Source organism: Zeus faber (assembly GCF_960531495.2).
Source record: "Zeus faber genome assembly, chromosome: 20".
Classification (NCBI taxonomy): domain Eukaryota; kingdom Metazoa; phylum Chordata; class Actinopteri; order Zeiformes; family Zeidae; genus Zeus; species Zeus faber.
The window spans coordinates 7730123-7747395 of NC_137207.1; the positions used below are offsets into that span (position 1 = coordinate 7730123).

Here is a 17273-nt window from a genome sequence, read left to right on the forward strand (position 1 = left end):
ATATTCCCTGATGACCTACACCCCATACACTCCCTCACTCAATGTATTATTGATATTAATGTATGGATGTCACATAACTTCTTACAACTGAACAAAGATAAAACAGAAATTCTCATCTTTGGTGCAAAGGCTCAGAGACAGAAAATTGCAGCTCATCTCAGTTCTCTGTCCCTGGAGAGCAAGAATGAAGCCAGAAATCTGGGTGTAATCATAGAAGGCGATCTAAATTTTAAGAGCCATATCAATCACATAACAAAATCAGCCTTCTACCATCTAAAAAATATTTCAAAATGAAGAGGCTTACTGTCAAAATCAGACGCGAAAGAAAAATTAATCCAATGCATTCATAACGAGTAGATTGGACGACAGTAATGGCCCACTGGCCTACTGAAATAAGCTGTGCAGTGGCTACAGTTAATCTAAAATGCTGCACGCAATTCTTACTGGGATTAAAAAGTTTGACCACATTACACCTGTTCTTAGATCTTTACATTGGTTCTCTGTTAAAACTAGGGTTGATTTTAAGATTCTGCTACTTTTATATAAAGCTCTAAATGGCCTTGCACATCAGTATATAAAATAAATAATCTCTTGAACTTGAAATGCTCATTACACATGAAGCAGCAAGAACTCTCAGGTCCACAGGCAGTGGTCTTTTAACCATCCCTCGTACTAACTCTAAAGCAGGGGAGGCTGCCTTCTGTATCTATGCCCCGAGTACATGGAAAACCCTGCCTGAAGACCCGAGAGAGGCCACCACACTCAACACTCTTAAAAGCAGCTTAAAAACCTTGCTGTTCACTACTGTCTGACTGAGTTCTGTATGTGTGTGTGTGTTCTGTATGTTGTGAGGTTTGTTTATTCTGTAGTGACTGTTATTATGGTTGCACAGACATTTTATATATTTTCTTTGATTGCCCCGAATACAAATCTCATTCATTTATGTCTGTGGGTCTATCGGTTTCTAAGTGCCTGACACTTTAACTGGTGATAATGGACAGAAGAATAAGAATCCGAGCCAACACAATAGAAATCCCGCCCTTCGGGCTGGACCCCGAATAATAATGATAATGTTATAAGGTGTGTGCACACACACACACACACACACACACACACACACACACACACACACACACACACACACACACACACACACACACACACACACACACACACACACACACACACACACACACACACACACACACACACACAGTTATTGTTTTCTGTTTGAAATAATCTAAAATTAACACAGTTTGTTGTGATGTTGGCACAAAAATATACACAGTAGGTTTCAACGTCAAAAGTTGCTCCACATTATATGGATGGTTCTGGCAAAAGAAAACCCTTCCCGACTTCAGAAAGTATTCCACCATATGAGACAAACGTAAGTGTGTACATTCATGAAAACAGATGCTTTCTTACTTGGCCAGGGCCTTGCCAGGCGGGTCGGCCAGGCTGTGCCAGTGGGCACAATCGGAGAGCAGGTTGGGGAGGATGGTGCCCAGGAGGGTGAGGGTGATCTGCTGAGTGTCCAGGCAAAAGATGCTGTACAGCAGTTCTACCACCCGGTTGGCCCACTCCCTGCGTGTCTCTTTCAGCAGCTCCTGAAGGCAGAAAGACGGAGCAGACACTTTGACTCTCAGTGGTTTAAACTCCCACCCTCAAAAGGTTCTGCAAATGAACTCTCTAGCACCTATGGACTACCTTGACTGCTTACCTTGACCAGGTTGTTGGTGAACCAGAAGACCCCGCCCATGTGCAGCAGGCTCTCAAAAAGGTGCAGAGCGCGACTGTCCACCCAGCCTTTATGCAGGACTGCCTGGAACTGCTTGCTGAGAGCGTCGTGGATGGGCTCCTTGGCGGGCAACAGGTTTCGGTAGGGGATGGGCTCCTGGCCTTCCATGGGGGCACGCAGGGTCAGGCCTGTCTGTTGGAAGACGTCGGCACACATGCGCTCCAGGATGGAACTCATGATCACCACCCTGGTGAGAGAAGGCCACCTCGGCTCAACTTACATACTTTCACTGCTTACGCCAAGTCCCCATGCCGACCAGCCTTTATGCCATCCAACTCTGTGGTTCTTTTCCTATGTTGCCAGTGTGTAGGAAACAGCAAATGTTTACATTTGGAGAACATCAGGCTAAACTGCCTAATCTAGTGCACTGTCCACCGAGTCACCTGTTACTAACTGTGCAACCTAAAAGCTACTTGGGGGATTGTGAGAGCAAAAACTGATGAATTGGTGTTGGCAAATTCTAGAGGTCGAAGGTCAGAATCAACATTAGAACACGCGTTGGACCGCTTGCATTACATGACACTCAACTAAAAGGAATTACAAAAGTCAAAGACAGCTAAAAAAGTGCCAGCTGTTCTCTCAATTCCTAAGAAACAATGAAGTGAGCACTAAGATGGAAATCACCGCATGAAGCACACTTCCAGCAAGTGCGAGGACGACTCAAAAACTGAACAGACTGGGGAGGGTTATATGGACCAGAGGAAATCTATTGTCATCAAGACAATCATCTCCATGGGCTAAATGTGACCCACCGCAGACTTTAGGTACATTTGGTGTCTTTTGCCTTTTTTTTTTCCCCCCCTCGCATCATTAGGAAGTGAGGAATCAGAGCTTCAAAACAAGGTGTTACTTGTACAAATCAAGCATATATATAATATTCTTAAAGCTATGACTTGTTAATGACAAGGGTGTGGCAAACTGTGATTCTGAGATAATCACCTTCAAAGTTTTCCCCCCACACTTGGCTTCAGCCAGCTCCCAGAATGCAAATGTTTGGAGGACCAACATAGCCGCATAGCTACTTGACACCCTGCTGAATGGGAACTTGACACCCTGCTGAATGGGGCAATCGCTGTATTATTCTTGTGTTTTGAGGGAATGTTAAACAGCGTAATCGACACACATCATCTTGTTTTTAAAAAGTCTTATATTTAACTGTAAGAATATACATGTTTTATAAAAGTGGAATTATTTAGGAGTTTAAAAGTGCGGACAACACAAAAAAATGTACAGTCTATCAATAATATGAGTCTCTGTATATCAGCCTCGGTGTGCCATTTAATATATAAATGGCGTATGCCAAATATCTTCAAAGTTGTGGGAGTTATTACGTGGGATAACCCCAACTCTACAACCCCCAGCTACACTCTGAGAGCCTGTTTGGGGCCTCATTTCATTTTCTTTTCGCCCCTGGCTGCATTTGTAGGTAAATTTGAGAATCTTGTCCATGGCTACTTGTTCAAAATCTGCATCAACAACCTCAACGGACTTCATCACGTCATCAATTTCTTCGGTTGTAACAACAACGGGCGTGTCGTCGGTCTTCTCCGGTGGTTCTTGAAAACAATCTGTTTCATTGTCACATTCAGGTTGAAATCTGCTGTGTGATATGTTCTCCAAGTCAGGGATAACGCCGTTATCAGATTCAGCATCGCTCTCGTTCTCAGCGTCACTGTCGGAAAACTGACTATCATCGCGGAAAATGAAGTCCAGTATGGGCTGCTTACACTGACTTGGAGTTATCGCACTTGTCAGATTGAGGTCCGTGATAGGATTTAGATCTTTCACCACCACTGATTTTTGACCCTACCACAACCTGACCTGCCATTCAATACAAGCTGAAAACTAGTTTTCCGCTGCTCAGACAGGACTACAGAACACAGCCTTTCCGTTTGCCTGCGTCACACACTCCACAGCTGACACTGCTCCCATCTTCTGACCTCCTCTACTCACCACTCACTTCCGAACTTTGCTTTTCTTTCCTTCCTCTTTATTTTCTGTTCTCCATTTACAAGGGTGTCATGCAAGAATTACAACTCGTTTGTGGCTTTTTTGTTGATGCCCACGCAGAAGTACAGGCCACTCAACCTTACCATAGGCAGGATAAACTATGTGGAATAAATCACCTTCTGTAGCCCAGCATATATTTGCACATTTATATATACGGATCATTTGAAAATAAGGTATTTATTTTGCTTTATTAACCTGCCACCTGTTCAACCTTCACGATTGAATGTGTGGATGTTGTGTTAAGTGTGTGCGTGTCCACTTGCTTATTACCTCCATTGATGAAGCTCTTATTTTGACCTTGGTGTGATTATTAGCTTGTCTGTCTGTCAGAATATATATATACACAAATTGCGTCAAAAGTGTTATAGGTTGATTCTCTTTGGACATATTCGCGTGGTATCAAATTTTTAGGGCAACTCAAATTTGGGCTGGCTTCACTTTGCTTACGTCACTGTGAGATGCAGCTAATGACCATCATGACGAAATGACCATCATTCCAACATCTTTACCGTTCGTTGTAAAACTGCAGCGTGTTCTCCCCATACAGGGGCGTCACCAGCTGTCGGATCATCGTCTGGGGCTTCTCCCGCTCGTCGCGGCCCAGCATCCTGACGTGGGCTACCAGCCAGGCCACAGCGCAGATGGCCATGCTGCACACCTTCCCCTTGATGTTGTCGGTGATTTTCTGTGCTCAGGTGGAAAGGAGTAGAAGAGAGACGGAGACATTACTGGAGGAAAAGAGGAAGGAAGCGCTTACAGAGTGGGGAGACGACAGAGGGAATATGAAACTTGAATAGTAGCTGAGAGCATGGGCGGACATTGCGTTTCCTTGTATTTGAGGGAATGGGGAAGTGTGCCACGGAAAAAAAAAAAAAAAATCACTAGATATACACAACCTTGGGACGTCACATCCATCTCAAGTCATAGGCAGTGAGTGGTTATTTCCTTCTAGTTACATCAGATTTTTTTTTTAAGTGCTGAGTCATTTAATCCAGCCAGGATAATCATCTTTCTTCGTCAAAAAACAATATTTTACAGAGTCAAAACAAGTCTAAAGCAAAATGTGATGAATAAGAGGAAGATGATAATAAAGAATAAGTAAGGACATGTTCAGACCTGTACAGCCTCCACAGAGAGCACACCGTTCTCCCAGGCGTTCAGTACCTCCAAGATGGCCGCTGGCGTGCTGAGGCAGATTTCGTGCCATTTCATCTGACTGGCATACAGAAACAAAAAATACTGTTGGTCGGCAGGTTGACGTTGCAATGAAACAAGCAAACAATCAAGCACTTCAAGCAGCTCAAGGAGCTTGTAAAAACACTGCTGACACGATTTTCTAAAAATGTCAGGCGGTACAAGAATAAGTAAACCTCGCATGCCTTTTCACCGTCTAAAACCTGGTTGTACCATCTGACATTTTTACATGTCAATTTTTTTTTTACATGGTTTCCAAGTGAGTATACTTCATAGAGATTTCTTCTATTTTACATGCGCCTTCATTTGTAGTTTATTTTAACGATAACTGATTCAGACACAAAAGGAGTTGTCATTGACCCTAATAATACTGTCGTCATTCGAAAGGGAAATTTCCAACAGCACAACAACAATGATGTCCGAAGGTTAAACAGGTCAGAGATATTTCAGAAGGGTGATGGGATGAAAACACTCCCTAAAACACCACTTTAACGCATTCCAACAACACACATGACTGTTTCGAGACAGTTACTCACACAAGCTTCATCTCTGAGGAGTTATTGAGCAGGGCCACCAGGCTTTCTACCTTCCCAGACTCGGGCCGGAAACAGGGGTGGTCTGGGTTGAGGATCTTGCCCTCCTCCGGCATGCAGGTCTTCAGCCAGGTCTCGAAGAAAGGGGTCTCCCCTGAGGGGCTGGGATCGGACAGAATTACCTGCGGACGGGAGACAGAGGATGGGGTCAGGGGTGTCCTGGTGGCGATGGGACCACCAGCCTTTATTGCTTTGTCTGTACTTTAACTGCTGTCTTTTGCTTGACTTTGTTTTGAACTTAAACCAAACCAAACCAACCAATACTCTGTTCAGAGCAGTAGTCTCAAAGCCAGATGACCTGGGGGCTGCTGGCAATGTTTCCCTCTTCTAGGGGGACTGTGTTAAACTTCAAGGGTTAAAACTGCGTGTTTTTCTTTCGTTTGCCCCCACGGCCTGTAGTTTGAGACCCCTGCCTAGAGCTTCAAACAATGCTCTACAGCAGCTGTTCTCAAACATTTTACGGTCGCCAAATGCTTTCTTGGGGTTGCCAGATGATTTTCTGAACATGCACAAAAAAAACGAAAATTTTGTTTTTTTTAATACATTTTCAGAAAATAAAAATGTTAAATTATTAAGTAGATGCACAATTAAGAACTTTCCCAGTAGACTACGTTTTCCCCCAGAGAGGCAGAGAGAAAGAGAGGCGCACATACATGTGTGTGTGTGTGTGTGTACATGTAGAGTTGCACAGGGCGTCCCTGTAACCATAGCAACTCACTCTCCCACTCCTGTCCCCGAGTCCAACAGCGCAGGAGAAGAGGAGAGGTTTTGCTGACAGAAAGGCTGCTGCAGCACTGACTCACTGCACAGCATGCATGGTAATAAATGTTGATATGATATAGGGTGGAAAGTTACAAAACATCTTATGAATTATAATGTTAATATATCAAAAACCACAGTGGCGCAAATTATAATTTTTATGGCACAAATCAACATAAACGCAGCATGAATGGCAATCACATAATCTAATCACATGGGGTGCCAACGCCACAGAGGTTTGTACATGTACTTAACTATGCTGTTGTTAGATTGAACATCAGGGAGTCAAAATGACAGTCATTCTGCTGTAGAGAATGGCTATTCCATTTCTTGCTGTGTGCAAGAAAAAAAGTTTAATTTGTCTCTCTGGACATCTAGTGGCCTTGAGGTGAAAGAGCAGCTTCAGCTTTATGCAGCCCACAGACACACATCCCACTATTCCCATGAGATAAATAGTTATACACGCACGCACGCACGCACGCACGCACGCACACACGCACACACGCACACACGCACACACGCACACACGCACACACACAGGACTTCACCTCGGAGCCGTAGGTCTGCACCACGTGACACAGCATGAGGAAGGAGATGTCGAAGAGCAGAGCCCTCACTGACGCCGACTTGGCTGAGGGAGCGCGTGGGGGGGGGGGAAATAAAATTCCCAGATTTATCATCTCAATAAAAATAAAATAAAACAACTTTTAATAAAAAACACAGCACCACAATATATTCCCTTATTGGGGAAAAAACATCACTCTGGATTCTGTACTCACATCCCTCTCCGCTAATGTGCTTGGGAAACTCGTTGAGCCTGGAAGAACAAGACACAAGCACAACAACAATGAGATGTGAGGTTACTATAGTGGAACAAACTTGCACTCTGAAATTTTGAATGAAGTGTAATCTTATGAGAGCATCCGAAACGCACTCACTTGATGAACTTCCGGGCAAACGACTTGAGTTTGCCGGTAGCGGCGGCTGCAGCCAGCAGCAGATCCAGACTCTTGCCGGACAGCATGTGGGCCAGGACGCCTAGCAGACCCTCCGGGGACTTGGAGTGGTCCGCGTCAACGGTCTGATGGAAGACGCAGGATGTCACGGAACACGTGCGTAATGATATTCTGTTATGTTCCGATTCTGATATTCAGATGATATTCTATATAAGCTGTCATCAAAGAAGTGAAGCCGCTGATAGGCAGGTTTATTTTATTGTTCACTTCTCACGTTTATTGTCCTTTTTGTGGCAAAGCATATCTTATGTAGATTGCCAATCTTGTTAAGTCATTTTTCACTGTTCTTTTCTTTGCTACTTTTTATATTTATATTTATTGTTTATCGAAAGGTTCATTGCACATTGCCATAGTTATATTCTACTTTTATATATTTTACTTATACATATATTACATAATTTTACTTGTATATTTTCACACTTTTCCCATCTAGTTAACCTCTAGTCGAGGTTTATTGTGTATTGACATTGTATTGTCTTTTTCCAGTTTTCATTGTCTTATTATCACTGCCTATTTTGATGTGAGCTGCTATCACAGTAAGTATCTATATGTCTATATCCCTAAAAAAAACCCTCTATATTGTTGTTTTGATATCAATGTTAGGTCCACTGAGATTATAGAGACTATTGATTTACTAGTTAAGTCTGTTAAAAAGTGGAATAGTGGAATAATATGTGATAGAAATTAGGGGTGTCTGGATTCTCCAAATCCACAATTTGATTTGACTTTTGATTTTTAGGTCACGATTTGATTCCATTTTTGATTTAAACATAAATAGTTTAGATCGAAAATGTAATTGAATAAAAATACAAGAAAAAAACTAAAACATATGTATTTTTTTCAGCACTGACGGCTATGCCATTGTTAGACTATCGAGTCTTGATTTGTAAAGAGAAACACTTGTTTCTTAATAAGTAACTTTGAGACCAGTCACATTAAATCATGATAAAGAATGTTATTTTTTGCAGTTGAATAAACATAAACAAAATATTTCATAGGTAAAATAAATTCTTAGAGCTGGTGAAAAGTTTGTCTCTTTTCATACTTTCACTTTTTCTTTCAATTATTAAAATACACAAGCTGCAAGCTCCGGCTCCTGCCCCCCCCCCCTGCGCGGGCGCACACAGCTCGGCTGGAAAAGCTCTGCTTCAGTGATACAGTGCGTAGTTTATTTTCAGATAATGTTGCGCCCCAATATGGCGACCGTGTTGGACAATATTACCCACAAAATCACAGGGAGAATCGCGAACCCACTTGAGATTTCAAAGTTCTTAATCAACACTCTTGACACCGCCCACAAATATAGAAGATAGAAGTGATGATGTTTGATTAAAAAAAAGGGAAAGATGAAAAATAAACACACACACACACACACACACACACACACACACACACACACACACACACACACACACACACACACACACACACACACACACACACACACACACACACACACACGATATAAACCACACTGAAAGCCTCCAAAAACAACTCTATGTTGAGACAAAAGGTGACAATGTACCTTGAGGATGTTAGTGACGGTGGGCTCTGCTCTCAGGATGAGGCCCGGGTTCGGCTGGATGTTGGCATTTTCCGCAGTCTTCAGCCGTGGGGCGTACTCCCTGTCCTCAGCCGTGAAGGAAACGTGACAGGAGAGGGACAGACAGATAGAGAGAGAGAGAGAGAGAGAGAGAGAGAGAGAGAGAGAGAGAGAGAGAGAGAGAGAGAGAGAGAGAGAGAGAGAGAGAGAGAGAGAGAGAGAGAGAGAGAGAGAGAGAGAGAGAGAGAGAGAGAGAGAGAGAGAGAGAGAGAGAGAGAGAGAGAGAGAGAGAGAGAGAGAGAGAGAATAAAGAAAGAGATTGGAAAAGAAAGAAGACAGCGGGAGAGGAAGAGAGGAATGAAGGGGATTAGTGCCGAACTTGAAATGTACAGTATTCTGGTGGAACGCCACAACAGCCGTTATGGGAGCCGTACCGTTTCGAAGTGAGGTTGGTCGTGTTGGAGTCCGACAGCAGGCCCAGTTTGTTGCACTCCTGCAGCAGCATGCTCAGGCAGTCACAGCTGAAAAACAAAAAGTGTTTCTGTGAGGAGGCACGGTCAGGAATTTGAACATGAAATTTATCTTACGCTCTGTGCACTTCCACGGGAGGGTGGTTTACAGCGCATCATGACATCTGGTTCTTAGGGAACATGGGCTTTGGATCTGAGACACTTACTTGCACCTCTGGTCGGCCTTGTCCAACAGGGGTGTGAGCTTCAGCAGGTATTCAAAGGCCACGTTCACATCCTCCATGAAATCCTAGATAGAAAAAGGAAATCCCCTAAGTAAGAATCTCGGCCCTTCGGGTGAGTTGTAATCTGGACCCTCACTTTGATGACTAGACACTATTTACAATATGCATTTCTTTTGTTTCAGCATTGGGCCTTGTTTAGAAAGTTTTTCTTAATTCTTCGCAGTTTTGTCCTTGAGAAAATAGTATTGTATTTATTTGTACATCTAGCCATCCAGTCAACATAAAGAGGTACACAGACTTTTCTTCAGGGGTTTCTGAAGAAGAGAAGAGTGCTCCATGTTCTCCAATACAATTTAGTACAGTTATAATCTTTAGCTTATTGGTTCTAACAATGAACTGAAAGTTTTTGATGTAAATATGATGTTTGGCACTACTGTACATTATTTCTCGAAAATAACATACAACATTTCCATTGTACCAAAAACAAACAAAAAAAATAATAAGAGGGACGCACGAAACATGGAACTTTGGTTTGGTGAATGAGTTTGATTCGTACTGTAACAGTGGTATACCTGTGCCTTTTCCCCCTGGGGATACTTCTTAAGCCGAACAAGAACCTGCGGGATCTAGGACGGAGATACGAGGCAAAAATATGAATATTAATGAGCCGGTAAAATACAGAACAGTTTAGAATTAATGTCTCAAATTGAAATATTGTTGTCATAAAAGCAAGAGCAGAAGCAGCACCAGACAATGCAGCAGGATGGAAATACACATTAAAACCAATAACACTCAGGGCTCCAGACTACAGCCATTTACTCGCATTTTGCGACCTTTTTTGGAGACAGTGCTACTATATTTTATAACTAGGAGCACCAGAGCGACTTGCAAATATGCCAACTGTTTTTTTTTTTCCATTTTATCGTATATCATGTGAAACACCAGGAGGGAGCGAGAATTGATGTAGGGTCGGCTCTTCCTATAGGTGATATAGGCGGACGCTTAGGGCCGCATCCCAAGGGGGCAAGGAGAGGGAGCGATCGGAGAGCATTTTTCCCCACCTGTCTCCCTCTCCAGTGATGGGGTGCCAGAACAGTATGTTTTTATTCAATGGAGAGCTTAGGCTCTGGTCATGGTTGTTAATGACAGTTATGTAATGACCACATAACTTATGTTTACATTTGTTAATTTATTATAGTCTATGTTTAAAAAAAGCACAATTTTACTTAATGGTTTTTTTTGGGACTTTCAGACTTTTTCCTTTAAAATAGAAGAGCACGTTGTTATTTCTGTAAATCATCTACATTACATTACATTACATTACATTTAGCAGACGCTTTTATCCAAAGCGACTTACAATTATTCAAACACCGACGGACGCAGCCACCAGGAGCAATTAGGGGTTAAGTGTCTTGCTCAAGGACACTACAGCAGGAGGAGCCTGGGATCAAACCAGCAACCTTTAGATTACTAGACGACCAGCTCTACCTCCTGAGCTACCATCCCCAGCCAATCTATTGTTGTTACCAAAACGTTTATCAATAATACAGTTACAATGGAAAAAATATGAATGTGTTGCATTACATGTCAATTTTAGTGGTTCTCTTACATTTTGCAGTTTGTGCTGGTGCTCCAAAAAATTTCAGTAGTGAGTACTAGTGTTTCTAGTGGAAAAAAGTTTAACTGGAGCCATGACAGTCTAGTCAATATAAGATTTGAGTGTTTCATGTTTGCTGAAGTATTATGGTTGAAATATTGCTGGGAATTGGTCTGATATTCTATTGCACATGACTGGGATTATAAAATGCTTCCATACGGGGCTCTACACTAACCACATTTTGCTCGCATATGCAAATAAAAATAAGAGAAAAAAATCGACTCGCACAAATGCAAACTATGATGCAAGAAGGCTGAATCATAAAAAACGAAACAATTTGCAACGATGTGATTAATTTTGTTAGTTATTTTGCTATCAGCTATAATTTCAGAGGGATGTGATGCCTTCAGGGTTGAGGAAAAATACAGCTGATGCATAATATAGTTGTTTAATATTATGTATATGGTTGTTTTTTTTAATTGGCATAAATACACTTTTCATTGCGCTTCCAAATGTCTGTGTTACTGGTCCAAATATCACATGGAAAATATCAACAAGCTGTTTTGTCTAGTCAGTTCTCGTGACGGGTAAAATACATTGTTACTGTTAACAGCAAAATGTCACTAGTAACCGCAACAAAAGGCACTAGTCACTCATCACTACCAGTACTCAATTAATAGTAACTGGTCAAATTTAAATGGATACTAGTCACAATCAGAATAGATAGAGATACTAGTCAGAGGCAAATATATAATCTCTGAAACACAGAGCCCCATAGGATTCAATGACAAAATTGTCAAAATTGTTAGTAGTAACAATTAGAACAGTTACCAGTAGTAGTACATAATATATTTTTACTATTAAATCTAAAATAGTAACTAGTAACTGTTGGAATAGCAACTGATAACTAAAATATAAGTACTAGTAACTTTTAAAAAGTGACTTTAAAGCAACACTATGTCACTTTTTTTTACCTTAAAATAGCTTCAGAATCATTTTGACGCCACACTGACTTGTAATATGGAGAATGGCACCTGTTCCATTTCCACCCAGCCGAGCGCCTGTTAATGCACTATGTAAGTTTAGTGTTTGGGTACGAAGCCACAGAAAAAGTGCCTTATGCTTTACAGCACTACGTCACTTGCTTAATGTTTGGCTCTGGTAATTTGCCTTTTTTGCTGCCAGATAAAAAAAACATAAAAAATGTGGAACCCCCCCCTTTAGGAGCGCAAAATCCCAAAGACTAAAAGTTACATAGTTCTGCTTTAAATGTTAAAACAATCTGCCATAGTTATAAAACCAACCTTGAGGAACATGAAGGCGGTCCATTTGAGTTCCTCGGTACCCTCGGGGGACTCGATGAGGCCGGTGAAGCAGGCCTTCCAGATCTCCAGCACAAACAGAGCGGCAGGGATACGCTGCGGAAAATAAATAATACGCCAAGACAGCACCACAATGTAAATAAACAGAGCTACAATAAACGGCTGTTGCACTACGTGCCGTTAGGGTACACCTGGATTATGCCTAAGTGCTTTTGGAAAAAAATGGTTGGATCCCAATTACCGGCTATATTTCCAGGAATCAATACGAGGCGATCAATCTCCCTCCTGGCGAAAGCTTTAACGTGAAACTTATATCTATCAATACACAACATAAAAGTTAGTAAGTAAAAAAAAAAATAATAATAATAAAATAAAAGAAGTAAGGACCAAGGTTCATTCTGATATTACAAAATGAAATTCAAGGACTTTCAAGTACTTTTGTAAGCACTATTTCTTAATTTTCAGGGACTTCAGGCAAAACAAATACAATCAATTTTCAATGTAACTGTTATTATTTAAAATATAATAATAATCTTAATCTCATTATGTATTATTTATATTAGTATATCTATATTTCTATTATTAATCTCAATGTTGTCTACTACTATAAGTTGCAATGCCATTTCACTGCTTATATGCACATATCACACACACACTGCATATATCACATACATACTGCTTGTATGTTTATATATGTGATAAATAAACATCTTGAATCTTGTACACAGTATCGCCAACCATGCTGGATTCAATTCACATTTCCCTGGCGTCATCTATTTCGTAAAAGCGATTCTGGAAAATTTCAATAACGTTACCATTTGAATAACAAAATCAAGGGGAATATAACAGGTTTTCAATGATCTTTTGATTTTTTTTTCCCGAGGACTTTTCAAGCACTTCAGCAGAAAGGGGTCCATTTTCAAGATATTTCAGTACTCGAGCATAGATAAGAACCCTGAAATGACAAAACCGTCTCTTTGACATTCACCTGCATTCTTTTGATCATCATCAGCTGCTCCACCAGGGGCTGTGTCTCCCCTGTCAGGTTCATGGTCCCCTCCAGCATGACGAAGGCGTGGACCGACGGGAACGAGGCGTGGGGCGGCGGGTCACTCGGCACCGACAGCATCTGCGGAATCCTGGACGCGAGAGACGGAGGGTTGAGGCGGTTAAGTGAGAAAACAAGGGAGGGGACGAAATTAAAGGAGGACGGGACCCTCCTCACCCCTTCACCAGCGACACGCTCTCCTCTAATTTGCCCCTCAGTGTCTGGTTGGTCACGCTGACGAGGCCCTCGGTAACTTTGAGCGTCGCCTGCTCCACGTTGCTCCAAGAGCCTGTCGGTGAAGAACCAGTAGAACCATGCGGTGAAAGTCCAGTCCCAACTGTGTCGCAATCCATATGTGCTGGGTAGCTCAATTGAATGTTTGAAATAAGAATTTGGGTGCTCAGCACAATTGCTCTTGTAACAGTTATTTCAAATATATATATATATATATATAAAAGAAAAAAAAAGAAATAGGAAATTTGCAAGACTTTTGAAAAAAACGATCCCGACATGGAAACAAACCTAGTTAATTCAGATTAGAATCAGTTTTTATTCATCAGGTACATTACAAATACTAGGAGTACTTTGTTTGCCGTGTTAATGAATTTTAAAATTAAATAATAATAATAATAATTATAATAATAATAAACAATAAAAACCAAAGCAAAAAAAAAAAAGGCAAAATATATACAAATAACCAAAAAATAAAAGAGAATATAAAATCAAAATATACATAATATGCAATGCAATACTCTCTACAGGATACATTCGTTATGGGTATAAGTTATCAATTATATATACAAATTATTACTACGTACTATCTTATTCCAGTATGTACAGTGTATTCTCTCCCCCTCTGCTCTGAATCGGTCAGAGCGGGGATCAGTTTCAGGACACGGTAAACTGCACTTACACGGCTTCAATGCTCTGATTTTTCCTAGCGGATAACTTTTTTTTTTTACGTCGATCGCCGATTGGTGATCCGCTCAAGCCGACAGTATATAACTGCATGAGTTGTGTGAAACTCATATGAACCTAACGTACATACACCACAAATCAACAACAACAAAAACGAACACAATAAAATCCCAACCTTGTTCCTCTAGCCGTGCAATATGGACCAGAGCTCTGTTTTTTGTGCCGTTCATCAGGCTGTAGAGCCTCGCCTGGCAGGCTCGGAGGCTGGCCTCCAGGCTGGGCGAGGGACCCAGCTCCCTGAGCCTGTCGCAGTACCAAGCACAGCCCTGCAGCAGCCACACCACCACGCTCAGCAGGGCCCGACACAGCCCCATGCACTCCTCCGCTTTCCCATGGCAGCTACAGAGTTAAAACAGCACAGGGGTTCACTTGGTGTTATGGAAATTCTAATATGTTTAAACTATAAACTACAAAGAACAATTAGAACCCACCAAATATTATTGTACAGTCGTAGTCCGAAATTTTTTCACCACACTTGGTATTCACAGTTTAGTAGCATACGAAAACAATATAAGACGGCTCTGCATAAAAATACAAATGGACTTTCTCCATTCAATTAAGATTTTATTTTATTTTTATATTCAAAGGTTTATGATCTACCTAGACTAGATTGTTTCACCATCTGCTAACGGTTGCGCTTTTGTTGAACACTTACTGTGACGCGCTGCCGTAAATCGATCATTTCCGAATCCATAATGATATCGAGGCTTATAGGGAACCAATCTAAACACCGCTGGTGTCATTATTTTGTAGCCATTACTCTGTGCAATCAACACTAACTTCTTAATGATAAGTAAAAGCAAAAAAGTTGTCTATTGCTCCCTTAAAAAAATCTTAAATAGTGAAATAATAGATTTCACAACTGGATGGACACATTTTTATTACACATCATTTATTTGTGTAGCTTAAGCTAAACTGACTTTGAAACGAAACATGAATTGACAGTCGTCGGGATGACATCGTATACGGTACCTGAGACGATGGCAGAACATGTCCATTATCTCCAACAGCGACTTTACACACAGCTCCCGAGAGAAATCGTCAAACTAAAAAGGGCGCATAAACAGGGAAATGTACTTAAACAATAGATAGCGAATACAAGCCTTAAAAAAAATCATAATCTGTCATAACCTCACCTTGCTGATAGCTGTGAGCACACTGCAATAAGACACCATCTGTATAGAGATAGGAATCTGGCCTGATAAATGCTCTTTGATTCAAATGACACATCACCACATTATTTTGAATCTCACCTGTGAACTTATGGCATATTTGAGGTAGGACAGAATTAGTGGGTTAGGAGATGGTCCTATCAGCGCTTGTTCCATAAGTGCCTCTGAAAATTTTTAATAGATAGATACTTTATACATAGGGGTGTTAAAGCAGCGCACATCAAACAATAGGCAATGATGACAATACGTAAGAACAAAGAAAGAGGATAGTGGATAATAAAATCAAATCTGCACGTCTACTGTGTGTATCGGGGTGGAAAACAAAATGGTTCCAAAAAATATAATAAATACTGTCAAGGAAGTGAAGCCAGCCAGAGGAGGAGTTGTACAGTCTTACACACATAGCAGAGAATTGAAGTAACCATACGCTTACAGTAGCATTGCTTCATACCCTTATATATATACACCCTTAAATATATACCCTTATATATATATATATATATATATATATACACACACACACACACACACACATGACATAACATCATCTCTGGGTGTACTCTTACCAGCTAGGTTGAGGTAGTCCCATGTTGCTCCTTTCGGGAAGTTCTTCTTGATGTTGATCGCCCACTGGTAGTCGCTCCAGCGCTCCTTCCAAGCCTGCAGGATGGCTTGTTTCAAATTGACCATCTTCATCCTGGGAGAAAGGGGAAGAAATACTAAATACGCCCGAAAACATGCACACGAATCAAACCGAAATGAGCGGATGAAAGCGAATTCCTCGAATGCGAGTGTATTTCGTGCTCGGTATTTACAGTAGCTGAGCCGGCTGCGGTTGTTACCGATTTGATTTGTCGACGAACTAGGTAAATAACGACAAAATAAAACGCACAGATATTACTGTAGATGTACACCCGTGTAATGCAAGCGGTTTTTCGGTTAATTAGCACCCAACCTGAACTCTTCTGCATAACATAAACACCGCTTAATAGGTTCAGGCCACTTTTGATTTCCTGCTACATCGACGCCATCTTTGTTTTGGAATGTCGTTCGCGCTGATTGGTCCACTCCGCGGGAAGTCGCAGTGTTCCCTGAGCTGATTGGTCAACGTCGTCCGTACGCGCGAGACTCGCGCACTGCGGAAGCAATTCCGCGCGTATACCGCTAGGTGTCGCCCTCCTCAAAATTTAATCGAACCTAATTATCGCGCCGTAACGCAAGAAATGTTCGGTCAAGACTAAACGCACTTGCTTAAACATGTGTCGATGGCCTGGTACCCATCTGGAAATAAATGAGTGTAGGACTGTTGCTCAACCCAAGGCTCTCTGTTCGCTCGGTCTTTTGATTCCCAGCGTTATTCAATCGTCTTATGCAATAACATGCTGCATTGTCCACACGATGAATGGTGTCTAGACAAAAACAAGACATGGACCGCTTATGTAATTACAAAATGTAGATTTTGAGGTTCACAATGACATCCCTATTTGTCTCGGGGTCTTTCAGAGCCTGGCTGCAATTTCAGCCTCTCATTCAGCCGATGCCCCCGCGC

At 41.5% G+C, this 17273-nt stretch overlaps 1 protein-coding gene across 2 annotated transcripts in view; it reads right to left on the reverse strand.

Annotated features, from left to right (window-relative positions):
* The window catches only part of med24 (mediator complex subunit 24), a 32388-nt gene extending 15643 nt beyond the window's left edge, over positions 1–16745 (reverse strand). The window contains exons 1-21 of one of the 2 annotated variants that reach the window (XM_080021696.1): positions 16680–16745; positions 16291–16421; positions 15806–15888; positions 15689–15727; positions 15525–15598; positions 14668–14891; positions 13752–13863; positions 13515–13665; positions 12509–12622; positions 10180–10233; positions 9590–9672; positions 9348–9434; positions 8896–8995; positions 7293–7435; positions 7134–7171; positions 6903–6985; positions 5539–5717; positions 4925–5024; positions 4318–4493; positions 1721–1985; positions 1426–1607 (exon numbers count right to left, since the gene is read on the reverse strand). In XM_080021696.1, the coding sequence (XP_079877822.1) occupies positions 1426–1607; positions 1721–1985; positions 4318–4493; positions 4925–5024; positions 5539–5717; positions 6903–6985; positions 7134–7171; positions 7293–7435; positions 8896–8995; positions 9348–9434; positions 9590–9672; positions 10180–10233; positions 12509–12622; positions 13515–13665; positions 13752–13863; positions 14668–14891; positions 15525–15598; positions 15689–15727; positions 15806–15888; positions 16291–16420 (2417 nt within the window). In that variant the 5' untranslated portion in view covers position 16421; positions 16680–16745. Of the gene's footprint in view, positions 1–1425; positions 1608–1720; positions 1986–4317; positions 4494–4924; positions 5025–5538; positions 5718–6902; positions 6986–7133; positions 7172–7292; positions 7436–8895; positions 8996–9347; positions 9435–9589; positions 9673–10179; positions 10234–12508; positions 12623–13514; positions 13666–13751; positions 13864–14667; positions 14892–15524; positions 15599–15688; positions 15728–15805; positions 15889–16290; positions 16422–16539 lie in introns of both variants that reach the window. The other variant, XM_080021695.1, reaches the window with a different exon arrangement.
* Between the last annotated feature and the right edge of the window lie 528 nt (positions 16746–17273).